General features: G+C 44.1%; 2 protein-coding genes across 7 annotated transcripts in view; one reads left to right on the top strand and one right to left on the bottom strand.

The window, feature by feature from the left end:
- IFT81 (intraflagellar transport 81) overlaps nt 1–27059 on the bottom strand; it is a 228095-nt gene that overhangs the window by 140651 nt on the left and 60385 nt on the right. The gene's annotated exons all lie outside the window — the stretch shown is intronic.
- Nucleotides 15931–27059, top strand: part of P2RX7 (purinergic receptor P2X 7) — a 52323-nt gene continuing 41194 nt past the window's right edge. For 2 of the 5 annotated variants that reach the window (XM_045458759.1, XM_045458754.1), the window contains exon 1: nt 15931–16598. In XM_045458759.1, the coding sequence (XP_045314715.1) occupies nt 16474–16598 (125 nt within the window). In that variant the 5' untranslated portion in view covers nt 15931–16473. The remainder of the gene's footprint in view (nt 16599–27059) is intronic. The other 3 variants (XM_045458753.1, XM_045458756.1, XM_045458758.1) reach the window with 3 other exon arrangements.

The following is a 27059-nucleotide window of genomic DNA, read 5'->3' as shown; positions in this document are numbered from 1 at the left end:
CAACAAATTCAATCCCAAGCAACCTTATTTTCCTACCCTGCTTGGTTTTTCTCCATCAGGCGTATGACCCTGTCACACACTATATATCTGACTGACTTATCAATTGTCCATCCTGTTTCTTTAAAATGTAAGTTCCAAGAGGATGGGTACTTGCGTCTCTTCTATTAACTCACATATCCCTAAAGAGTCTCTGGCACTCGGGGGAATATTTGTTGTGTAAATGAATTAGGAAGAACACAGTGAAGAAGAGTCCTGTCCCCCAAGCTCCACCCCATCTCCTCTTCTAATGGGCTCTTGATCCTCAAATGTGTTAACAATAACCCTCAGTCTGGCCTCATTTCTTCTTCCCTTTCCTGAGGAGCTGATTTCACAGGATCTCACTTGGCTGAGCCCTTTATACCTTCTGTCTGAGAGTTTGAAAGAAGAGGGACACGGGCCACCTGGGTGGCTCAGTCGGTTAAGGGTCTGACTTTGGCTCAAGTCATGATCTCACAGCTCATGAGTTCAAGCCCCACGTCGGGCTCTGTGCTGACAGCTCAGAGCCTGGAGCCTGCTTTGGATTCTGTTTCCCCTTCTCTCTCTGCCCCTGCCCAGCTCATGCTCTGTCTGTCTCTCTCTGTCTCTCAAAAAATGAACAAATGTTAAAAAAAAAAATTTCTTAATAAAAAAAAAAAAAAGAAAGAAGAGGGACAGGAGAAGAGACCATGAATCCATCACAATGTAGAGAAACACTGTCTGCTCCTCTGCTTTGTGGCTTCCCACAGCAATTTATGGGAACCCCAGACCGCAGCTATGAAGCCATCCTGTCCCCCAGCCAGGAAGACATCATCCCCAGCTGCTGCACAGGTGGCTCTTCAGGGGGTAACATTTACAGGAACAGGTCAATAGCCATTAACGGAACAGCTACTCTGACACAACCCCGTACCAGGCACTCAGCCAAATTACAAATGGAAGATATCATTCATTCATTCATTCATTCATGTGGTTAACAAACATTCTTTGAGCACCTACTCTGTGCCTTATACTCTGGTCTTTGATTTCACAATTTACAGTTGAATTTACAGCTTAGATGCCAACACTGTATTGACCAGGGTTTCTTGGCTCAGCACTATTGACATTTTGGGCCAGATAACTCTTTGACCTGCGGGTTGATCTAGGTATTGTAGGATGTTCAGCAGGATTCCCAGACCCTTGCACATAGTAAGTGCTCAGTAAACACTTGTTGTCTGAATGAATGAACAAATGAAAGGGGAAAGGATGATGAGAAAGGCCTGGAGAAGCATAGGCTGCTACTCTGGGGTTTGATGTTCAGAGGATGTGTATTATCTTCTTTCATTATCCATCCATCCAATGATCCATCCACTCATTCACCAAGCATTCCCCAGACATCTGGGTTGTGCCTGGAATCTAGGAGACTAGTTTCAAGAACACATAGTTGACCATGAGACACGAAATGTGTTCAGGAATAACTGTAACCCTGGATATAAAGTGATAAGCCATGGCATGAGGGCACACATACATGGCGTACTGGTCAAGACAAGGACAATGGTTTACTCTATGCCCAGGTTCAGTAACCTAATATTCAAATATTTAATTATAGCAGAACTTAATAGATTTTTATGCCATGCCTAACTCCTCCCTCTAACTCAACCTGAAATCAGCAGGTCTTCATAGGCCTAACCATGGCTGATTGGAAGAGGATGGGCATCTGCCCAGGTGAACCAGACCACTGGCCAATTGTTCTTGTCTTCTCAGAGCCTATATCTTCTTCTTGTTACTATTATGAATAATATGTCATTATTAATTAACAGCTGTAATTCAATGAACATTCTTATGTACCAGGCATGGTGCTTTTAATGAGTAGTCTCATTTAATTCCCTTAAAGAAAATCAGTCAGTCAGAGACTTTTCATAATGTACGGCAACCCTAGGGACATTCGGGATTTAAGTAAATGCATTTTGGGGAAAGAACTATGATTATTCAGCTTTCACTTAATCAGAGAAACTAAGTGGTAGGTGGCATTGTAAAGGAAGGCAAGGCACTGGGCAGGCAGATGCTAAGTGGGAGACTGTTCCAGGCATAAGGGAAATGGGGGTGGGTATGAAAAAAAAAATCAAGAAAGAGCAATAGAGCCAAGGGAAATTCGGTTTGACTGGATAAAATGGACAGTAAGAATTCTGAAAAAAGCAATGAAATCATCAGGGAGAAGTACAGAGATCTCCCCACCCTCTTTTGGCAGATGAGCAGAACTAAGGTTCTCTCCTCTTCTTCCTGGGGCCTCCAGAAACTCTGAGTTCAGCCTTGGACCTGCCCCTAGGCTGTAGCCCTCACTTCTGTTTGCTGTGCCTATTCTATCCCATGTCATCATCTCTTCATTCTGGTGACTGGCCCCGGGCCCTCCCCATTCCATTGACTTTTCCATGTAATTTGGTGCTCTTGAGCTGGATTGAGACCACCCTGATGAATGCCACATCACTGGCTCAACCAAAAGGGTCAAAGCAAGTCAACATCTTTCACATGAGGTACTGTCAGTTTGACAGGGCCAAGAGCATGAGGCTGTGTTTTGGTTAAACTTTATTGTGAGGAATAAATACTCAGTCACACTATGTCATTGTGGCATATAATGCATAGTATATATTTTGTCTCTTCTCCCAGTTCCTGAAATAGGGCTCCTAAAACCCTTGTAATTTTCTGAGTGAGAGAGATGCTAAGAGCATCTTTTACTTTAACATTTGTTCTTTGACCTTGGATCCTGACACAGGTTCTCACTTTTGTCCTAGTGAGACAACTTTTGGTGGGCTCTTGGATAGCTTCAGGATGGGGGATGGTCACCAGGAAGACCAAGCCATGCTTAAAAGCTTAGAACTTTTAACCCCACCCCGCATCCTCTGGGGACAGGAGCAGCTAGAGATTAAGTTAATAACTGATCATGCCTACATAATGAAGCTTCCATAAAAATCCCTAAAGTACAGAGTTTGGAAGGCTTCCAGGTTGGTGAACACCTCCACATGCCAAGACAGTGGTGCACCATGACTCCACGGAGACAGAAGCTCCTGCACTCAGAACCCTTCCAGTCAGATGTACCTCTTCATCTGGATGTTCATCGGTATCCTTTATTATATCCTTTGTAATAAACTAGTAAACATGTTTTCCTGAGTTCTATGAGCCACTATAGCAAATTACCAAACCTGAGGAAGGGGTTGTGGGAACCCTCAATTTGCAGCCAAGTCAGTCATCTGGGGACCCACTACTTCTGGTTGCCATCTGAAGTAGGGGACAATCTTAGGGGACGGAGCCCTTCATCTGTGGGGTCTACACTAACTTCAGGTAGTTAGTGTCAAATTGAATTGTAGGACACTTAGTTGGTGTCCAGACATAATTGGAGAACTGGTTAGTGTGGGAACCCCATACATTTGGTGTCAGAAGTGGTGTGAGAGTATAGACAGAGGTTTTTCCTTTTATTTACACAGGGCTTACTATGCACATGCTCAGACACAAATATGGAAGATGGGATTTCATTAAAGAAAGAAAAAAAAAAAAAAACCCAAGAGAAGTTGTAACTGGGTCAGGCTTCTTGGGAGTCCAGAACTAGGGAGGAATTCTCTATTCTGGATCACTCTAGGGACCATGGCGCTGGTGGGTCTTTATACCACAGCCCCGCCCTCAGCTCCCCTCTGCCTTCTCTCTGGCTCTCTGCTCCTGCTTTTTGTTTCTTGTCCTAAATTCGCACCTTTTCAGCACAACTTTATTCTCCTTTCCTCCTCCATTCTCTGAACCTGAATGCCTTGCTGCAATTAAACAAATGGTTTTTACCTCCAAGTTAATGACAGAGATGGTGACTCATTAATACAAGAAAGGTATTTCCCCTTCCAAGGGTGATGTATTCAGGTTTTTTTTAAAAATATTTTATTTTTTAGTAATCTCTACACCCAATGTGGGGCTCGAACTCACAACTCCAACAGCAAGATTTGCATGCTCCACCAACTGAGCCAGCCAGGTACCCCTGTATTCAGCTTTTGAGTTAAAAAAGAGAAGCTGTCAATCACATGTGGCTATCTTGGTAAGTAAAAAAAAAAATTAAAAATAAGTAAATGAATAAATAAACTTGGTTCCTCAAAATACTAAATAGAATTATGATATGATTCATCAATTACACTTCTGGCTATATACCCCAAAGAGTTGAAAACAGCGATGTGAACAGAAATTTGTGCAACCATGTTTGTAGCTGCATTATTCACAATATGCCACAAAAGGTGGAAACAAGCCAACTGTCCATCGATGAATAAATGGATAAACAAAATATGTTCTAGTCACATAATAAAATATTGTCTAGCCTTAAAAAGGAAGGAAATCCTGGGGCACCTTGGTGACTCAGTCAGTTGAGCATCTGACTCTTGATTTAGGCTCAGATCATGATCCCAGAGTCATGGGATCGAGCTCTGCATTGGGCTCCATGCTGAGCATGAAGTCTGCTTTAAGAGTCTCTCTCTCTCTTTCTTCTCTCTCTCTCTCCCCACTCTCTCTCTCAAATTAAAAAAAAAAATTTTTAGAAAAGGAAGGAGATCCTGACACATGCTACAATCTGGATGAACCTGGGAGACATTATGCCAAATGAAATAAGCAGACACAAAAGGACAAATATTGTAGGACTCCAATTATATGAGGGACCTGAAATAGTCAAGTTCATCGAGACAGAAAGTGGTTTCCAGTGGCTGGGAGAAGAGATGGGGAGTCAGTGTTTAATGGAGGCAGAGTTTCAGCTTGAGGTGATGAAAGAGTTCAGAGATGGATGTTGGTGATGGTTGCCATGTGAATGTACTTAATACCATTGAACTGTATACTGAAAAGTGGTTAGAATGGTGGGGCACTTGGGTGGCTCAGTCAGTTGAGCATCTGGCTCTTGATTTCGGCTCAGGTCATGATCTCACAGTTTGTGATTGAGCCCGACACTATCAGCACGGAACATGCTTGGGATTCTCTCTCTCTCTCTCTCTCTCTCTCTCCCTGCCCCTCCCTTGCTTGCACGATCTCTCTCTCTCTCAACTAAACATTTTTTTAAAATGGTTAGAATGGTAAAAAATTGTTATGTTTATTTTACCACCAACTCAAAAATGTTTTTGGGTTTTGGAAAGTTAGAGGTAGTCAATCCATCTCTCATTTGAGTGACAGCATTTCTTGTGTTAGTTGGATTAAAAGAGAAGCTGGCAGAACTGTCACAGGGAATGAGAAAAGGGAAGGAAACTGAGCCTTCAGTGTACCTGAGTCACATCCAATAGCATATTCCATGATCCATCTATTACCAGGAGATGCCAGGGCAAGGGCACCAAGGAAAAGATGACAGAATAGATGGCCTGCCAGGATGATGGACCTAAGACACATCCCAGCACCCAGGAAAGTTGCCTCCTGGAATTTAGGTCCTTGCTTGTCTCTGTACTTCAGGGAAGCTGTTCACTATGAAAGCACATAAGTTGTATCTCTACCTGTTTTGGGTTTCAGAGATGTCATCTGCCAGCCTCCCAGTGAACTTTGTAAGGGTTCCCAGCAATGCTTCTTAAATCGGAATGCTTTGGGTGTGAGTAACAAAAAAGTCCAATTAAACTGACTTAAATAATGTATATTTAAAAAGAAGTCCCAGGTAGAGTGGATTCAGCATTAGTTAACCCTTGGGGCACCTGGGTGGCTCAGTCGATTAAGTGACTTTGGCTCAGATCATGGTTATGCAGTTTGTGAGTTCAAGCCTCACATAGGACTCTGTGCTGACGATGCAGAGCCTGTTTGGGATGATCTCTCTCTCCCTCTCTCTCTGCCTCTCCCTCACTCGTGCTTTCTCTCTCTCAAAACAAATAAATAAACTTTAAAAAAAAGTTAATCCAGTGGCTTCAACCAAGTTCTTTCTGTTGTTTTGCTCTGCCATCCTGAGCATGTCACATTTGAAAGACCATTTCTTCTCATATCTCTTTCTTAAGAATGACCTCCTTCTTCAGAAGATTCCTAAAAGGGATGCCTGGGTGGCTCAGTTGGTTAAGTGTCAACTCTTGATTTCAGCTCAGGTTGTGATCTCACAGTTCGTGAGTTCGAGCCCTGTGTCAGGCTCCACACTGTCAGTATAGAGCCTACATGAGATTCTCTCTCTCTGCTTCTCCTTTGCTCATTCTCTCTCTCTCTCTCTCAAAATAAACATTAAAAAAAAAAGAAGATCCCAACTTTCCCTCATGTTTTAGTGTCCATAATGGGCTTTCGTACCCATTCCTGAAGCAGTCACCTACAGATAGAATGGGATTAACATGATACCCCTGAGGTGGGGATAGAGTTCTCTTTCCTGAGGGTTTGAAACCTGAACAAAACTGGGAACGCTGTTAACAAAGAAAAAAAGAATAGAGTTTGAGTGGACAATCAAGTGTCTGCTAACCCCCCAGATAATGATAAACTCTGGAGATTAATTGAATCTTGGAAAGAAGTTATTTTGGGCTTGCCTCTATATTAACTAAGTGGATGAAGAGTCTGATTTCTGATACTCTGGGCCAAAGATGGCTCACCTCCAGGTTTCACTCCAGCCTGTGAGAAGGGGAAAGAGAAGAGTGGAGGGCATGCTCTTTTCTTTTTTAGGTCATGACCTCAGCACACAGAGTCCTTTCTATTTCCTGACCCAAGTATAACCTGGCTCCCCACTGAGAGACCTCAAAGCCCTCCCCAGAGGATGCTAATCCTTTTCCCACTCTCCTGGTGTCCTCCATACTCTCTGCCTCTAGTCCCAGATCCATGAGCCCCCATCTTGAGTAAACTCAGAGGCTCACAGCATCTGGCTGAACCACCTTCTATGCCTTTCCATTGCTGATGTCTACCAATCAACCAGTCAATTCATTAATCAACCCTTATTCTTAGCAGACTTTGGCATCTAGCTCATCCTTCCCCCCGACCCCAGTTCCTACCACCATATTGATGACTTTAATGATTGTAAGATGACCCAAGACATGGTCAACCTCCTGGTCCTGGTCCCTTGGCTCTTGTCCCTGCTCATTCCAATTATTTTCACCTTCACTCTATTTTAGCTACCACATCCTTTGACCATGTCCTGGACGTCAGTTTCTCCTGGAATTAGTCTTACATTTCTCTGGCCACCGGTTGTATCCTCTGTTTTTTGTTTTTTTTGTTTTTTTGTTTTTTTTTTTCAGTTGTTTCAGGCTTAGCAGTTCTTTGAACTCCAGAATCCTTTGACTATTCTACTTTTTCCCTCTCAGGACCCTCCTTCCTTCACAGTCCAGCATAGATTCCCTGGTCCTCATTTTAGCCACTTTCTTGCCAGTGCTGGAGTAGTAGACATTGTGGACTACTGCCCAACATCCACCCCAACCAGATGATTGATCCAAGCTGGTCATGGTCATTTCCTCTTGCTTTCCAGGGGAGGATCAGGAGTGTGACTCACTTCCAGCACTAGAGAGTAGAGTGAAGTGAGGAGAAAGGGGCTCCAGGAAAGATTTTCCCATCAGAGAGACAGAGAATTGATTTTCTTTCTGAGGATGAAACAACAAGGGCAGCAGTGCAGAGAGATGGAAAGAACCTGGATCCCTGATGATGTTTTCAAGCCCCAAATCAACCCCTTCTATATTTTGCCTTCCCTCTGGGTAGCCTCTATATGAGATAATACTTTCTTTTCTATTTCAGCCAGTCTGTGTCTGGTATCCTGTTACCTTCAGACAAAAGCACCCTAACTAACATAATTCTAGACTTCCAGCAAAAGCTCAGCCCTGGATCAATGTAAATTTCCTTCTATTCTATTTTCATATTTGTTCTGCTAAGACTGATAGAGCAGTGGGTCCTCTAAAACCTCAGACATCTCTCTACCATCCACCGTTAGAAGGAAATTCCCAGTTCTCCCCATCCAACCCCAGCCTCTGTGATTAGGGTTGCAGAAGACCTAGTTATTACCTGAAGTGGCCAGATGTCTCGGTCAGGAAATCAATTTTTGAAGTTCCCAAGGAAAGTGTGTGTTATGGGTTTGGATGGAGTGGAGGGAAGGGAAGATCCTGGGATTAAAGGAAATCCAGCATTCGTGAGAAGGATAGAGCAATTTTACCCAAATAAATGGAGTGAACCAATCATTTCCAGTGCCTGGGCTGAGCTGGAGACAAAGAAAAGCTTTCTGCTCTGTGTCATGGGGATGGCAAGGGACAGGAGCCCCAGGGAAGGGTAACTGAGGGGGGCAGAGGGGCAGAAATGTAGCTCCACTCACACTGTTTCAGGAACAAATGTAAAAGACCAAAATAGACATACTAGATGCCAATGCTTACAAATTCTAAAACTATCTGAACTACTTGGCAAGGCCTGATGGGTCCCTGGGTGTGGAGGTGGGAGGCAGATCTTGTAGGTGGGAAGGCCCGGGCCCCTGTTATAATCTCAGTCACGTAGACTGCTGCAATAACCAATTCATTGTTTTTAGTTCTCACTGCCACCCTGGAATTCCCGTTTTCCCTGTTGGCTCTCTTCTCCTGTTCACCATAGCAACTGTTTTGAATCTTCTTCACTCGCATCAAACCTCCCACCCCTCTGCCTTCTCCTTCTCTCTCCTCAGATACATCTGCCTCTTATTTCCCACAGAAAATGGATGCCATCTGACTAGGTCCTGCCCTCACCATCCTCAGTTACCCGCAACTGTACTCACCTTTTCCTCTATCCCACAGACAGTAGTACTGTCCAATAGAACTTTCTACAATGGTGTAAATGTTCTGTATCTTCACTGTCCAATATAGTATGAGCCACATGTAGCTACTGAGCTACACTTGAAATATGGTGAGTACAAATGAAGAACTGAATTTTAAATTTCATTTAATTTTTTTTAATGTTTTTTGTTGTTGTTGTTGTTGTTGTTGTTTGAGACAAAGAGAGACAGCACGAGCAGGGGAGGGGTGGGGGGGGCGCGGAGACACAGAATCTGAAGCAGGCTCCAGGCTCTAAGCTGTGAGCACAGAGCCTCACGCAGGGAGAGAGAGAGAGAGAGAGAGAGAGAGAGAGAGAGAGAGAACACATGTATGAGTAGGGGAGTGGCAGAGAAAGAGGGGGACAGAGGATCTGAAGTGGGCTTTGTGCTGACAGCAGACAGCCCCATGTGGGGCTTGAACTCACAAACCGAACCATGAGATCATGACCTGAGCAGAAGTCAGACACTTAACTGACTGAGCCATCCAGGCACCCCCCAATTATTTTAAATTTAAATGACCATATATGGTTAGTTTCTACCTTTTTAGGCAGCACTGGTTTAATGTAACTCAAAGAAAAACTGTTTTGAATACCAGGGCATTGGGATCTCTCCTAACTCTGTGACATCCCTAAGCAGTAGACTCTTGATCAACTTGTTACAAAAATTCTGAATTAGATAATGAGAAGGAAGAAAGAGAGGGTCAGAAAGGCATGTTCATGAGAAATTGCCATGGAGAAATACAGAGGAAAAAAGCATCATTTGACATACTTTTTTTAAGATATTTTTTTTAATGTTTATTCATTTTTTGAGAGACAGCGAGTGGGGGAGGGCAGAACGAGAAGGAAACAGAATCTGAAGCAGGCTCCAGGCTCTGCACAGTCAGCCCAGAACCTGCAGCGGGGCTCAAACCCATGAACTGTGAGATCATGACCTGAGCCGAAATTGGATGCTTAACTGACTGAGCCACCCAAGCGCCCCAATATGCTTTGTTTTTTTAGTGGCTCCAGTTGCCAAGAAAGAAACCACAGTGAATCCTGGCTCAAACATTGTACTCCTGAAGGAGAATAAGAAGCTCCCTTCATAGTATCTTTACTGCAAATCCACACTGGTATTGACACCAACACAGAGTCTGGTGGGAGGAGGACCTACACACCAGCCAGGTGACAGTGTGGTGTCAGTTATTTCAAAAGGAATCCAGTTATCTTTGTTTGGATTCTCTACTGAAATGCAAAATGTACACAACACAAACAGAACAGTAAGTGACTTGCATGTCCCTTTGTGTAGCTGATTTTGCTCATTAAAATTTTTTCTAATGTTTATTTATTTGGGGGGGGGGGGCACAGAGAGAGAGGGAGACACAGAACTGGAAGTAGGCTCCAGGCTCCAAGCAAGCTGTCAGCACAGAGCCAGACACGGGGCTTGAACTCATGGACCTCGAGATCATGACCTGAGCCAAAGTTGGACACTTAACTGACTGAGCCACCCAGGCGCCCCTGAGTTTTGCTCATTTTTTATCATTCTATCACATTTCAAACAGTTACACATCTTTTGAAATATAAAAAGTTAGAATACCACATCCTCCTACCTCCACCGACTTCCTCTAAATGGCTAGCCAATGGCTCTGAGATCATATTTTGGGTAATTTTTCTCCTTTGGTTTTAAACGCTTTTGTCATATGCTAAGTACTCACCTATCTTTGTGTTCAATACTTGACTCTATCCTGTTTCATTAATTTATCTGTCAGTTTCCTCACTAGTGCCCTTGCTTTATATTGTTCTTGCTACCTCCTGTGGCCACGGGCTTATTGGTGAACAGCTCTTCCGTTGGTTTCTGGGTATACACTCCCTTCTGGTTTTCCTCTCCTTCCCTGATGCTTGTTCGTCCCCTTGGTGTTGGATCCTTTAGGGATCCATCCTCAGCCCCCCTCCATGTCACTATACCTTCTCCCTGGGCAGATTCCCTGCCTCCATTCTTGCCCCTTCTATCTGCGTTCCACTGTGCAGCCAGAGTGATTTTCACTAAAGTGTAAGTGAGGTGTTACGACTCTGCTTACAAATCCACCTATTGCTGTCAGGATAGATACATTCCTGACTCCTTAACAACAGCCCTAACAACAGGATACATTCCTGACTCCTTAACAATAGGAGGCTGGAATAGACTGAGTTTCCCCCAAAGTGGACACTGAGACAAGGATTCAGGTGCAAGTAGTTTATTTGGGAGGTGAAGTTAGGAAGGGCACTGGGGAAATGGGACAGGGAGGGAAGGCAGTCAATATAAGAAGCATTCAAGAACAGGTCGTGCTGTAGGCATCTGGGGCTCAATCCCACTAGGGACCTTTGGGAAACTGCACAGACTGCATCGTCCCACCTGAGAGCAGTAGTTAACCTGAGTCTCCCAGCCTAGGAGCCTGTATTCCCTGAGAGCTAGATTTCTTTCTCCCTCTCCTTCCCTTTCTTTCCTCCCAGCCTTTCCTCCCTCCCCCCACTCTGCTCCCTTCCTTCCCCTTCTCCCCTCCTCCCCCCCCTTCCCCAATGGGTCCCTGACACCATGTTTGTTCTGTGACCCCGCCCACAACTTTAAGCTGATTGGACTAGAGATAAATAGCTAGACCAATCAAATTCACTCCTCTGGGACTCCAGAATTAAGCGGTAGGTCTGGGCTTTAACAGGAACTGTGGCCAACCTGATGTGGCTGCCGTGATGACCTTGTTTGGTGACATGCCCTAGGAGCAGTAGAGAAGTCCAGTGCTTAGAGAGATACGCAATGAGTACACAGAGAAGCAGGCAGAAAGAGGACCACACAGCTTCAGACAAACTGCAAGTGCAACCTCAGAGCAGGACATTTTAGTTTCCATGTCTATTAGTAAGTTCTTACCACGTTGGGCCACGTTTCCTGCACTTGTTAAGATGATAGTGTTTCCTCAAAAAACTACCTTTTCTGCTGAAGGAAGTCACTTGATTTTCTGACTTGTAACCAGAAACACACACACACACACACACACACACACACACACACGCCCTTGACTAAGTGAAATTCACCCAAGCCCCATTCCATTCAAGACTTAACTTCCTACTTCACAAAGAAACAGAGACCACCATTCTTGACACTCCACTTTGAACATCTTTGAATGGCTCAAATGTTTCCATATTAACTACCTCTCTCCCCCAATCTCCTCTTGATGCTACATTTCCCATTAAAAAGCACCCTTGGGGTGCCTGGGTGGCTCAGTCAGTTAAGCATCCGACTTCAGGTCGGGTCATGATCTCACAGTTCATGAGTTCGAGCCCTGCATCGGGCTCTGTGCTGACAGCTCAGAGCCTGGAGCCTGCTCTGCATTCTGTGTCTCCCTCTCTCTGCTCCTCCCCTGCTCACTCTCTGTCTCTGTCTCTGTCTCTCTCTCTCTCAAAAATAAAAAAAACATTAAAAAAACATTTTTTTTAAAAAGCATCCTTAACCCTCAAGCTGAGCTTAGAAGGAAAGTGGTCCACATCCGGTCTCCACTATCTCCCTCTAATCAGTCCTTACAAGCGCTATTATTTTGTGGGGAAGTGTGCCATTCTAAAGATATGATTTTAAGTGCCTATGGGATTTTTAGATCTGGGGGTTCATAGACTGTACCAGTGTGGAGCTCAGAAGGCAGATTTGGTCTGGAGATATAGATTTTTAAAACAGAATGCATGAGTATGGTAGAAAAACTTCATAGAAAGGTAAGAAATAAGTTTCTTGACAAACACTAACTAATCCTCCAATTCCCTCCCCAGAGACCATCTCGTATATCCCTCCAGACACAGCCAGCTTCATGGACATGGGATCTGTGCAGTTCCATTAAGGACCCATACTTAAGAGAGACCTGAGCTTGGTCTAATGCTCTGCTGTTGCCATCTTGAAGTTCCTTATCTTGAATAAGGGACCCCCCTGCACTGGTCCCCCAAATTAGTAGTAGGTTTTATTTCCAGCTATATTCCATGCATAGTTAAACACGTGATATACACATATACCCCTCTTTCCATCTCCTTTTCTTTTAGCATTTGGTGATTCTAAAAGAATGTGTGTGGATGAAATCTCTCAGGGAGAAGATACAAAAGTTATTAGTGCAATTTACCAAATATTTCTGCTTCTTCTGTTTCTGGGTGAGATTGCATTTCCTGATTCCCTGGGACCAAGTTCCTGGGGCCAAGTGACTAGTTTTGACCAGTGAGTTAGGGGCAAAATGGAGTGCATCGTTTCTAGATCAGAGCATTTAAATGCCACTCTAAGACCTGCTAGATTTCTCATTCAAGAGTTCAAGATAGTGGCTATTCCATTAGTTTTGTTTTCTGAGTGACTACGATGAGCAGAGCCTCCCAGGTGACCCATGGTGAATATTTATTGTGGATGAGAAATAAAACGACATCGTTTTTAAGCCATGGGATTTGGGAGGGCTGTTTGTTATTGCAACATAACCTGTCATGACTGATAAAAATATAAAAAATGCTGAGGCAGAATTTGCTAGAACTGACACATAAAAGGAGAAGAGTCCTAGAAAGATATGACAAAGAACATAGAGGCAAAGATAAAAAACTAGGAGAAAGGGCCCAAGGGAGTCATGAAGATCAAGGGAATAAATTGCTCAAGAGGTGGAGAGTGGTACATGGTGTTGGTCCAAAAGGCCAGGTGAAATAAGGAACAAAACATATCACTAAATATGGCAACTGATAACTTATCGGTAAGCTTTTTAAGAATAGTACCCATGAGGGGCGCCTGGGTGGCTCAGTCGGTTAAGCGGCCGACTTTGGCTCAGGTCATGATCTCACGGTCTGTGAGTTCGAGCCCCGCATTGGGCTCTGTGCTGACAGCTCAGAGCCTGGAGCCTGTTTCAGATTCTGTGTCTCCCTCTCTCTGACCCTCCCCTGTTCATGCTCTGTCTCTCCCTGTCTCAAAAATAAATAAAACGTTAAAAAAAAAATTAAAAAAAAAAAAAAAGAACAGTACCCATGAAGTGGTGGTGGGAGAAATAGCAGACAGAGGGCTGAGGAAGCGGAGAAGGAAGAGCATGAGATATCATTGTCTGAGTTCAGCAGAAAGACCAGGATCCCTGCCACGAGCACTTTTGAGAAGGGTCGAGAAAATTTGCATTCAATCTCACCTTTCTCCCGCTCTCCAGTCTCCTGAACTGAGAGCCAGGAGGTAATGTAGCCCCTGGTGCAGCTCACATGAGTAAGAAAGTAAAATTTAGCTCAGACTGGAAAAGTAAAAATTGGCTTGGCCGCTTAGCAATCTGGAAGAGCAGTAATGAGTAAAGTCAGCTGCAAAAATAACACCAAACAGTATTTCACTGTACCTGTAAAGTGATAATACCACCACCCCCAATCTTTTTTGTTTTAAAGATAAACTTTCATTTTACTGTGGGGGATAAGCTTAGGAATCCCCCAGGCTTACATCAATGGGTTAACAAGGCATAAAGAAATACAAAGTCATAACATGCTCACACCCAAGTTTGGGTAAACCAGATTGGCACCCCAAGAATAGGGCACCCCAAGAAAAGGGAGGCGCAAAGGTGCCAGAAATAGGGAGGTGCAAAGGCACCCCAAAATAGAGAGGGAGAGGCAAAGGTCTGAAATAGAAACGGTGCAAAGGTGCCCAATACATAGGTATATGAAATAAACAAGATTAGATGTTCAGGGTGGAAGCACCCCAATTTAGTACTATAGCAGAAAAGCTGCTTTCACAGGAGAATAGGACCAGGTTAGGTAAATTGGTGAATTGGACTATGGACCACTGTGCTGCAGGCAAAGCAGCCCAGAGTGGAGATGGTTAACAAAAGAAAAGGTGCCTTATTAACCCTGAGGTTATTCCCCCATCTGTCTCATCCCCTAGGCTGGCTAAGGTAAACAGAGGTGCTGCCTCACGTCCGAGGTAAACAACCTTCCTCTCGACTGCCTGATGCTCGGATTTTGTGTTATATTGACCCAAACCCCAAACACTGTATATCTTCAAAACCCCCCTTTTCCCTCACGTCCCCAAGTTAATGTTCTTAGTTTCTTTATCTCTTTGTACATGCCCATCACGTTTGTAAAACTTCTGGCATGAATGGATACAGGGCAAGGACCCTTAATCAGGGCTTTTGTCTTTTCTCGTACATTAGCCATCTCTTGCTTTAATCCTCATCCGCTCTTTTGCTGGCCAAAAGAAAACTTTAGACTTAGAATCTACGACATTTTACAACAGTTTTAAGTTTGCAGAAAAATCACAAAGATAGTACACAGCTTTTCCATATATCCTATACCCGGTTTCCTTGATTATTAACATCCTACATTAGTATGGTACATTTTTATAATTAATCAATATTGATATATCAATATTAACTAAAGTTCATATTTTATTCACATTTCTTTAGTTTTTAAATGATGTTCCTTTTCTGTTTTAGGATCCTATCTAGGTTATCACATTACATTTAGTTGTCATGTCTCCTTAGCCTCCTCTTCTTGGTTGTGACAATTTATTAGGGTTTTCATTGTTTTTGATGACCTTGAGAGTTTTGAAGGGTATGTTAGGTGTATTGTAGCACCCCCACTCCCATTTTTTTGAGTGATTGCTGCTTTCTTACTGAGAAATATCATCCTCTAAAATAATAAACTATCAGAAAATTTGCTATTGGGAATTGCATCAATAAGAACGAAATACTCCACTTTTGCCTGGAGGATCTAAATCACAACCTTGCCAAAGAGAAGCAGCCTCAAATTGCATCTCAGGTACAAAGCTTCGGATAAAGGGTTTCTAGACACAACATTCAACATCCATCTTAGCTTTATTGCTTCCAAGGAAGCAGGGCCCTGGGTCCACTTTGCAATCCAGATCTAAAGATGACCGTTGTATACAAACCTGCTTTGCTCTGAGTCTATCAAAATCTGTTTTCATTTAAATTTAATCTAAACCCCACCATTCCCCATAATCCTATGATAGCTCTGTCCCTTTAATGATGCCCCTAGATCCTCTGGCATGAGCTTTTTCTCATGGAATGAGTCAGTAAACCTAGTTTTGTTGAATGGTAAGTTTGTTTCTGATGGTCTTAGGCTGACTGGCCTACATCACACGTGTAACTCAGGGGGCACAGAAGAGGGCAGAGAGTGGATCTAGAGGATCACGCAGGAAATATCCAGTATAGAAATAAAGCCCTCTTCCCCTCCCAGCCCCAGCAGATCTGATGCCCCCCTCCCACCCACCACCCCCATCTACAGACCAGAGTGCTGTGGAGGATGTGTGAGAGGGAGGAGAGGAAGATCTTCATTCACCCAGTGTTCACAGACATCTGGGGTTGAACAAAGGGTTGTAGAAATGAATTAGTCAGTCTCTGAGTGGGCCTTGAGACAGTAGAAAGATCTAGGCCCCTTTATTAAGTCACAATGGAAACACTGGGTCTCCTGACATTTGAAAGGCTGCCCCTTTCCCCTAACTGAAATGAGTCCAAAAAAGTCAAAGAAAAAAGGGGATAAGGCAGAATTCTAAAAATGCCCTTCCTTTGAACACCATCTTTGTGCAGGCATCTGGGGGAGGCCGGCTGGGGCAGGGTTATCTGCCAGCCAGGCCTGTAGGACTTCGCTTCTCTTGTTTATCCCCAGCCACATCTGGGGCAGCTGCCAGGACCCGCCCCCACTCTGCCGTCATTGGAGGAACTCAAACTTAAAGGCTCCTGCTAAGAATCAGGATGTTTCATTTTCCTCTTACTGGTGGGCTTGCTGTGGCTGGTCTGGGAAGGCTGAGCCCTGGTCCAGACCCTTGTGGACAGTGAGTCTCTCGCCATGGCAGCCTGCTGCAGCTGGAATGATGTTTTCCAGTATGAGACAAACAAAGTCACCCGGATCCAGAGCATGAATTATGGCACCATTAAGTGGATCTTCCACATGATCGTCTTTTCCTACGTTAGGTAAGTGGGGTGTGGGGATGACCCCGGATGTCTGCAGGGGTTGACAGCACAAGAAGCCTCAAGGTGCAGCTTCTGGTGCACAGCCTGAATTCCACGTGGTTTTAAATCTGAGACTTTTTTCTGATAGCAAGCTGGGGCTGGAGGTGGGAGTGGGTGTTGGGGTGGGAGAGGCAGGTGGTTGGAGGGGGGTGTGTGGGAAACAGTGCCAGGCTGCTGCAGAAAGAAGCCACAAGAGGCAAAGCCATACTCAGGGTTCTACCCCAGGCCTGCCAGGGTGAGCTGGGCAAGGCATGCCTGGGAAAAGTGGGAAACAGGGCAACACCCTGGATTCCTAGGGAGGAAACAAGGATTCGGGGCACGCCTGGTGATAATGCTGGCATCTGTCTGAGTCATCACTGCTTAGGGGAGGAATAGGACCAGACTTGTCAATGTAACCAGGTCCTCTCCAGTGGCAGGAAGGCCCCCCTTGCTCATTTTTGGTTTTGGTTTTGTTTTTTAAGTTTACTGAGATATAATTCACACACTATACAACTCTCTCGTTTGAAGTGTACAATTTAGCAGTTTTCAGTATATTCAGAGTTGTGCAACCATCACCACAATCCATTTCAGATTTTCATCACCTCCAAAAGCAACTCCACATCCCTTAGCCATCACTCCGAACCCTTCTGCTCACCTGTAGCTCTGGTGACACACTGATCTACCCTGTCTCTAGGATTTGCCTGTTCTGCACATTTCATATAAATGGAATCAGGCAGTATGCGGCCCTTTGTGTCTGGCTTCTTTCACTCCGCATTATGTTTTCTTTTTGTTTGTTTAAGTTTATTTATTTATTTTGACAGAGACAGCATGAGCGGGGGGAGGGGCAGAGAGAGAACCCCAAACGGGCTCTGCATTGCCAGCACAGAGCCTGATGTGGGACTGGAACTCCCAAATGGTGAGATTATGACCTAAGCCAAAATCAAGAGTCAGGTGCTTAACTGACTGAGCCACCCAGGTGCCCCTGCATCATGTTTTCAAGGTGTATTCATGTTGGAAAATGTATCTCTATTTCATTCCTTTTGATGGCCAAGTAATATTCCATTGTATGGATAGACTGTTTTATTTTCTTTTGGTGGACATTTGGGTTGTTTCCAGTTTGGGGCTATTATGAATAATGGTGCTATGAATACCAGTGTACATGTGTTTGCATGAACATGTTTTCAGTTTTCTGGTGTACCTACTAGTGAAACTGAAAGATCATTTAGTAACTCTACTTTCGACCTTTTGAGGAACCACCCACCTGTTTTCAAAGCGGCTGCACCATTTCATGTTCCCACCAGCAGTGTGTGTCCCATTCCTCCACATCCTCAACAAACACTTGTTCTTGTCTGTTTTTTTGGATCATGGGCATCCTAGTGAGCTGTGAGTGGTTCTCACTGTGGTTTTGATTCAGGGTTACCTAAAGGCTAATGCCCCATTGCTCTTTGTGATGATAATAATGAAAACTTGCATCTCTATAGGCAGGCAGTGTAGTTTACTGGCTAAGGGTTAGAGCAATTATTTTATAATCCTGGGTAAATTTCCTTGGCCAGGTCACTTAACCTCTCTGAGCCTCCCTTTCTGCATCTGCTCATAGAGTTATCATAATTAAACAAGAAAAGGCATGACAAGTGCTTATCGATGTCTGCCATAGGGTAAGAGCTCCACAAATAGCAGCTATTTAAAAAAAAATAATCTTTTTTGGGGCGCCTGGGTGGCGCGGTCGGTTAAGCGTCCGACTTCAGCCAGGTCACGATCTCGCGGTCCGTGAGTTCGAGCCCCGCATCAGGCTCTGGGCTGATGGCTCAGAGCCTGGAGCCTGTTTCCGATTCTGTGTTTCCCTCTCTCTCTGCCCCTCCCCCGTTCATGCTCTGTCTCTCTCTGTCCCAAAAATAAATAAACATTGAAAAAAAATTTTTTTAAATAAATAAATAAATAAAATAATCTTTTTGACTTAAAAATAGAATTATCTTAGGGGCGCCTGTGAGGCTCAATCAGTTAAGCATCTGACTCTTGATTTCCATTCAGGTCATGATCTCACAGTTCATGAGTTCCAGCCCCACATTGAGCTTCAAAGCCTGCTTGGGGTTCTCTCTCTCTCTGCCCCTCCCTTGCTCATGTAATTTCTCTCTCTCAAAATAAATAAATAAACTTAAAAAATAGAATTACCACAAGATCCAATAATTCCACTACTGGGTATTTACCCAAAGGAAATGAAAATTCTAACTTGAAAAGATATATGCACTCTTATGTTTATAGCAGCATTATTTACAGTAGCCAAGATATGGAAGCAACCCAAGTGTCCATTGATAGATGAGTGGATAAAGAAGATGTGGTATATATATACAATGGACTATTACACAGCCATAAAATGAATGAAAGCTTGCCATTTGCAATGGACAGAGCTAGAGAGTATAATGCTAAGAGAAATAAATCAGTCAAGACAAATACCATATGATTTCATTCATATGTGTAATTTAAGAAACAAAACAAATAAACAAACAAAGAAAAAGGGGATGCAAACAAACAGACTTAAATACAGACAACAAACTGGTGGTTGCCAGAGGGGAGGCGGGTGGGAGGGATGGGTGAAATAGATAAAGGAGATTGAGTACACTTATCCTGATGAGTACTGGGAAACGTATAGAATTGTTGAATCATATTGTACACCCGAAATGAATACAACACTATGTTAATTATACTTGACTAAAACAAGAGTCTATTTTCATATACATTCTCTCCTTTGACTACCAAAGTAACCATGCCCATACCTGGGATTTGAGGTCTGGAAATGTGGATTCAATAATCCTTCACTTCAGGGTCCATAGGTGGCTCAGTCGATTAAGCATCCAACTTCGGCTCAGGTCATAATCTCATGGTTCGTGAGCCCACATCGGGCTGTTAGTGCAGAGCCTGCTTTGGATCCTCTGTCCCCCTTCTCTCTCCACCCCCTCCCCCGCTCATGCTTGCTCGCTCTCTTTTCTCTCTCAAAATAAATAAACATTAAAAAGTTTTTTAAAAAAATCCTTCGCCTCTTTAAACCTTGGTTTCCTCATCTGTAAAATGAGGACAAAGTTTGTCATAAGAATTAAGTGAGTTACTAAATACAAAGTTGCTTGAGAAATACCTGGTGTATGGCAACCCCTTACCAAGTATTAATTCTTATTAATATTATTAGGATTCTCATGATTTGATTCATATGTTTATTACGCAACAAATACTGAATAATAAACACATATAGTACATTCTAAAATAAGGCTCATTACTTAAGCCAGGTATCATAGAACTGATGATGAAGGGCAGAGTTAGTAAATCCTCCTTTATGCACCAATAGGTAGATCGTGTGTCACAATTCCATGTAACAGGTGACGTGATTTCCTGGTATTCCTGGCACACAATTTCTTAAAAGCAAATTATTGTATGCATAAGAACAGATTGCTATGAGAATGCCTTATAATGATAAATATTTTTCTCTCATATGGGGGAATCTTACCTTACATGCATTTAAGTCCCTCAGATTCAGTTACACATGTTCCATGGGAGCCTGGAGAGACAGCACAGTTTAAACAGTGCGATGACTCAGTGATTGGGTGTCCCAGACTAAGCATGAGGGGGGTACTTGAGTTGGGGATCCTTCAGTCAGTCTCTGTTCCCTCACACTTCTCACAGAGTGACCGCCTTGCACCCTGCCTGTGAATCTCAATCCATACTCCCCACCCAACATGTCCCCGAAAATAAGCCACATCTTTCACCTTCACCTGGAGCAAAACTGGAAAAACAGTAAGTTGTTCCAGAGTCAGAGGAAAAATGGACTCTGATGGACTTGTTGGAAGGTAGAAGGTCTGTTCGCTATGCTTTGTGGACAAGTCAAAGGTTTAACCAAAGGCAACTAAAAAAAAATTTTTTTTAATGTTTATTTATTTGTGTGAGAGAGAGAGACAGAGTGCAAGCAGGGGAGGGGGAGAGAGAGAGAGGGAGACACAGAATCCGAAGCAGGCTCCAGGCTCTGAGCTGTCAACACAGAGCCCGATGCGGGGCTTGAACTCACAAACTGTGAGATCATGACCTGAGCCACAGTCAGACACTCAACCAACTGAGTCATCCAGGCGCCCCTAACCAAAGGCAATTTTGACAGGACATGATTTTTACCTTGAGCACTGACTTTAGAAGGTAACCCCTATGTAAAATGCTACTCCATTTTTTAAAGAAAAAATATTGTCAGCTTTGTTTTTTTACTCTATGTTAATGGAATACCTATTTATATTCCACTGAATGGAGTCCCATGGACAACAGCTTAGGAAATCCTGCCTTAAGTTTTACTGTCAGGCCTCAATTTGACCATTGACATCAAATGGGACTGATATGAACCACAGGGGGAAATCCTGACAGGCTCACGTTAATACTCAAGACATACAGCAGCAGGTCGTGGGGTCTAGCTGTGGAGTTCCAGGTTCAGAGTCTGCCCTTACTAGAGTTGAAAAGGCAAAGAGCCAGGATAATGAAGTAAGATGGGGCTTCAGTTATTGAGACTGGGGTACAAGGCAGGGGCTGTCAATAAAAGAAATAAGACTGGTTAGCTTCTCTTAGTCCCTCAAAACCAAGTTCAGATTGGAATCAAAGGCAGGGGCTGCAGCTACAGGCAGGGTCAAATGGCCCCAGCTCCTGGGTTGCAGGAGTGTGTAGACAGGATGCTGAGTAGGCCTGTGTTAGTCAGAATTGTTTGGATAATAAGTGACAGAGACCTAACTCAGGTAAGCCACCACATCACACAGTGGAAGAGATGGGACTGCTCTCAGACATGGATGGTTCTAAAAGCTCAAACTATGTCATGAGGGCTGGCTTTCTCATCGTGACTCCATTTGGCTTTGTTCTTGAATAGGCTCTCTATGTAGCAAGATGCCATACTCACATCCTCAGCAACTCCAGAGGGGCAAGCAAGTCTTTCCTGATAGCTCTGGCATGAAAGTCCCAGGAAAGTCTCTGATTGGTAGGGCTTCAGTTACATATCCACCCCTGAACCTAGCCTTGTGGCTAGAGGCATGGTGTCACCTGATTGGCCAATCCTGGGTCATGTGCTCATTCCTGTGGCAGGAAGTAGGGAGAGAGTGGCAGGGCTGAATGAGAGTGGCAGGGCTGAATAAACCACATCCAGTGACTTTACCTTAGGAAAGAAGAATACTGTTCCCAGAAGAAATGGGAAAAGAAAGGGGGGGATGGGGCAAAGAAAAAAATAAACGTTCATTACAAGGTTTTTCCAAAAGCCAGAAATTTCAGAGACTTCTGAAGTCTACTGCTTTATCCCTGGCTTGTCTCAGCCCCGTGCCTGGGCTGTGGAGACTCTGCCCCAGGTTATTGCCACGGCAGGGACCTCGGGATTCTCGACAGAAATTTCCTCTGAGAATCAGCTCCTAGAATTCCACAGGATTTTCTAACCCGTGATTCTGGCATGGGAAGAATGGGATAATGATGATTATACTCCCAGGAAAACTGATACCCAAAAACCTGAATGACAATAAAAATAACTTCCTTACACTGCTGGCTTTATTTGTATCATCTCATGACATGCAGGTATTCTTTTCATTATTGCACAGATAAGGAAAGGGAAGCTATGAAAGATGGAGTTAATTTCTGAAAGATCATCCAGGTAGAGAGTGGGTTTCAAAAGGGATTCAAATCCAAAACCAATGCAATGCTCTTAACCCAGAAACCACACTACCGAAGTGTTTACCTGGCAGAGTGCAAAAGCCCAAGTACTAGGCCTCCTGAATCCTTGGCCAAGCATTCTTTATTCTTCACCTTGATTCGTCTTTCTGGGTTGGCCTGGGCGAGTGCAGGACAAGGAGGGAGGCTGGGATGAGGATCCCATTAGCTTGTCCTTTTCCATTACTCATTCATTCCGGCAAATAAATTTTAGACTATCTACTATGAGTTGGGCACTGTCTGTTGCTCTAGAGATTATAACAGTGAGTGAAACAAAGTGCCTACAACTCATGGGGCTATATGCCAGTGGAGGAGAAAGATATGATACCAAAAAGCAAAAAAGACATAATAAAATGTCTGATGGTGATAAATCTATGAAGAGTAATAAAGCAGAGAAGAGGACAGACAACGAAGATGGGCAAATGTGAGCATGTGTGTGATAGAGGCATTTAGGTTAGATCTGCACAAAGAGAGGGACAAACCATGACGTAACTAGAAGAGTGTTTCTGGTGGGAGGGTACAGTAAGTCCAAAGGCCCTGAGGTAGAGATTTGATAGGGTGTTCAAGGAAAAGCAAGGGGGTCAGGTGGCTGGAGCAGAGTGAACAAGTTAGCGAACCGAGAAGTGGTGTGTGGACTGGCGAGGTAACATGGATGGGGTTGGAAGGGCAGATCATTCAGGGCCTTGGAGGCCACTCTGAGTTCTTTGGATTTTATTCTGAGTGAGTTGAGAAGCCATGGGAGGATTTTAAGCAGAGAAGTAAAAGAGATTTGCATTTTCTCAGGAAGATTTCCCTCTTCCCTGGAGACTAGTCCTCTCAGAAGCTTCTCCAGTGATACAGAAGACTAGAGAAGATTGAGAGAAAAACAGGAAAACAGACTCCATTCAAACTGCTTCTTCTCCCTCACCCAGTCAACCTCTACTTAGGCTAACAGAGAGCGCAATATTGTCCTGCACAGCCTCGGGCTGTCTGTCACCATGGAGACGGTGCTGTTGTGCTAGTTTGTGGCTGTTAAAATGTAGCTCCTGGCTGGCTGCCTGTTACATGGGAGGGTTGCCACACACCTTTGAGGCTGGGCCTGTTCCAACTGAGTGGAAGGGAGTCTACCATAGAGGTGGGAGGAGACACCGGGGGCAGGGGAGGGGCAGGTCCAGCCCATGCACAGCCCCTCTGGCCCCTGCCACTTGAGGGCAACAGAAACAGGAAGAGATTTGCCACATTCTCATCCCACTCTGGACCCCGCTGTGTGATGTGATAGAGAAGGGGGGTCCAGAGAAGACCCACTTCAGGAGGAAACAGCTCTAGGAGGAGGAGAATCCAGCCACCTGATCCACATATCTGAAAGCAAAAAAAAAAAAAAAGAGGAACAGCCAGAAGGACCTGGTGAAAGCCAGAACCTGGTGAAAGAGGAGGGAGGAGCAGGGGCTGAGCGCAGAGAGATTTGGAATTTGTTTCTCAGGGCCCTGGGAAGCCACTAAAAACTTTTACAGAGGGGAGTGAAACCATTTGATGCCTGTGTCTAAAAGTGCTCTCAGGCCTCTGTGCAGAAGGTAGACTGTAGAGGGCAGGAGTGACAAGGGGAGGGCAGTGAGAAAGCCACCAGAGTCACCCAGGTGAGAGAGATGGCGACCTGGATGAGAACAGGGCGGCGCAGGTGGACCAAAGTGGGCAAAGCGGGGATACATTTTGGAGGTAGAACTGACAGATTGCTAGGAGGTGGAAGATGACTCTGGGTTCTCTGGTGGCCGATGACGCCTTGTACTGACAGGAGGAAGACCAAGGAGGCAAGCTTGCCAACTAAGCATTGGTAATGATGTTGAGCAAGCAAACAACTACTACCATCTATTGGCATCCCTCCATTAATGTCTAAACTAAAACATTAAAAGAGCTGGAAGCACACAGTCTACAAAAAAAAAAAAAGAAAAGAAAAGGTGCTTTCAAATGAATAAATTTAGCTTTATGAAGGCCCTGCCTCGTTGTCCTGTTTTTCTCATTTTGCCCTAGAGGCCAAGGCTTCTCTGTGGACCAGCTGTCACACACCCACGGGCTTCTGGAGACCAACACTCCAGCCCAGGCCCCCACCCAGGGCAAGCACCTCCCAGCCCTCCTGGGTTTTTAGCATAGCGCTGAAAAGAGAAAGGACCCGAATATATGGAATACTCACAGAGCAGCATGAGTCAACTGGCCAACACACAAGATGACAAGAAGAGGAGGCAAAGGTGGGACTGGAGAAGCCAGCAAGGATCATGTTATGAACAGCCTTGAACTTCATCCTGAGGATACGGAGAAAGCGTGAAGAGTCTTCCCCACCCTGCCACCAACATTTCATTATGAAAAATTTCAGCCATTTGAATTGCCTTTTCTAAACCGTATTTCCTCTCAAACTCAGCAGAGTGGATTCTGTTTAGAACCAGATACCCTGCCCAATATAATACTAACATCTCCTTATTACAGGAGAAGAAACAATGACCCAGAAAGGTTAAGTAACTTACACATGATCATGTAGCTGGTAAGTGGTAGAGCTAAGATCGAACCCAAGCTTCTCACTCCAGAGTGCAAGCTTTTACTAAATAATGGAGGAATGGAGGAGACAGGAGCACAAATGGAGACAGCGAGACCAGTCAGGAGGCTACAGGGCAGTCCAGGTGAGAGCAGATGGTGACCTGGACTGAGGAGGTGACAGGGGCAGAGGACAGAAGTAAATGAATAACATGAGGAGGATAAAACAACAGGATTTGACAATTGAATGGTTGAGGGGTAATGAGGGAAAGGATGTTAAGGAATGTTTCTGGATTGGGCAACTGATGGGTGGTGGGAGAACTTGTTGGGATAGGAAATGTTGGGGTGGGGGGAGCCCATTTGGGGCAGAAGGTGAGTTCAGAATTGGAGGCACAGAGTTTGACATATCTATGGGACTTACAAATGTAGACACTTAGTGCATAGATGGATATGTGAATTTGGAACTAGAGATGGAGATCTATGTATCACCAGCATATAGATGGTAACTAGAACCATGGAAGTAGCTACAACTGGCCAGTAAGAGAAGATGTAAATGAGAAGGCAAGAGGGCTTAGAACAGAGCCCTGGAGAATGCTGACCTTTAAGTGATGGGGAGCACAGAAGCCCCCAAAGGATTCTCAGAGGGGGTGGCCATGGAGCTCCAAAAAAGTCAGGAGAAGGTGGATTCCAGGAAGCTAAGGGAAGAAGGGGAAGGAGGTATTGCATGGTCATCGGTGTCAAATGCTGCTGAGAGTTTTAGGAAGATCAGATCTGTAGTATGACTATCAGATTTAGCGAGGATGACGTTGCTGTTTACTTGGCAAGAGAGGCATTAGAGAAGTGGTGGAGTGGGAGCCAGACTGGAGTGGGCAGGGGAGTGAATGGAGATGCGGAAATGGATGTGGTGACTCACTCTTTCAAGGGACTTGGCTACAAAGGAGAAGAGAGGCATTGAGTGGTAGTGGGAGAAGAATGTGGGGTCATGAAAGGATTTATTTTTAAGATGTGAAATGATGTTGAGTGCAGATGGAGAGGAGGCCAGAGAAAGGGAGATGATGAGATAAATGAAAATCATCATCACCATCATCATCAGTGTCACCAACTAACAACCACAAAGAGAGCTTGTTCTTTTCTGGGACTGTTAGACATTTCTTCCTTACTTTGAGTCCAAATCAGACTCCCTGTAATTTTCCCCGTTAGTTAGAGTTCTGTGATCTCTGTTGTGGTTGACACTCTTCAAATGGCTGCACCCTGCTATTGTATTTTTCCTTTACTTTAAAGGAATAACGCCAGTCCCTCTGGCCATGTGCCCTCAACACGGTACCCAGATATTTTACTATCTCAGCCAATCCCACACAACCATGCTCTTGTTTTGTCAAAGCCCTCTTAAAAGTGGTCCATGCACTCTGGCTTTGCTGGTGGAAGCATGAAATGGTTCAACTTTTTGTGGTTTGGCAAAATGAATTGAAATATAAAATGTATGCATCCTTTAACCCAGAAATTTATCTTAAGGTGTGAAATTTATCTTTGGTGTGAAAAGATTCTTTTGCAAGTACATGCCTGGCAGTGTGAAAGAGGAAGATGGAGAGGCAACAAAGCACAGTGCTTAAGAGAACAGACTGAGCCTCAGTGGTGAAAGACTGCATGCTTATCCTTCCAAGATCACGAACAAGACAAGGATGTCTGTTTTCACTGCTGCTATTCAACATTGTACTGCAAGTTCTAGCCAGAGCAGTTAGGCAAGAAAAAGAAATAAAAGGCATCCAAATTGGAAAGGAAGAAGTAAAAAACCACACTCAGATAATACGATCCTATATATGGAGAATCCAAAAGAAATCACAAAAAGCTATTACAGTTAATAAACCAATTCGGTGAAGTTTCGAGGTACAAGATCAACATGTAAAAATCAGTTGTGTTTCTATAAACCAGAAAGGAGACACTCAAAAAGAAAATTAAGAAAATAATTGCATTTATAATAGCATCCAAAAGAGCATAAGCTGTGGGGCCAGGGTTGCTACACACGTGTCTTCGTCTGTTGGGGCCACTATAACCACAGATGGAGTAGCGGCTTATAAATGACAGAAACTTCTCCCGGTCTCTGGTGAGAATGCATTTCCTGGTTCATAGACAGCCATCGTTTTGCTGTGCTTTCACATGGTGGAAGGAGCAAGAAGCTTCTGGAAACTTTTTTTTTAATCAAAAAAAAAATGTTTATTTATTTCTGAGAGAGACAGAGCGTGAGCA

The sequence above is a fragment of the Leopardus geoffroyi genome, chromosome D3 (genome assembly GCF_018350155.1).
Source record: "Leopardus geoffroyi isolate Oge1 chromosome D3, O.geoffroyi_Oge1_pat1.0, whole genome shotgun sequence".
Classification (NCBI taxonomy): Eukaryota; Metazoa; Chordata; class Mammalia; order Carnivora; family Felidae; genus Leopardus; species Leopardus geoffroyi.
Note: the sequence above shows the minus strand (reverse complement) of the source record. Positions and strands in the feature narration are given on the sequence as shown.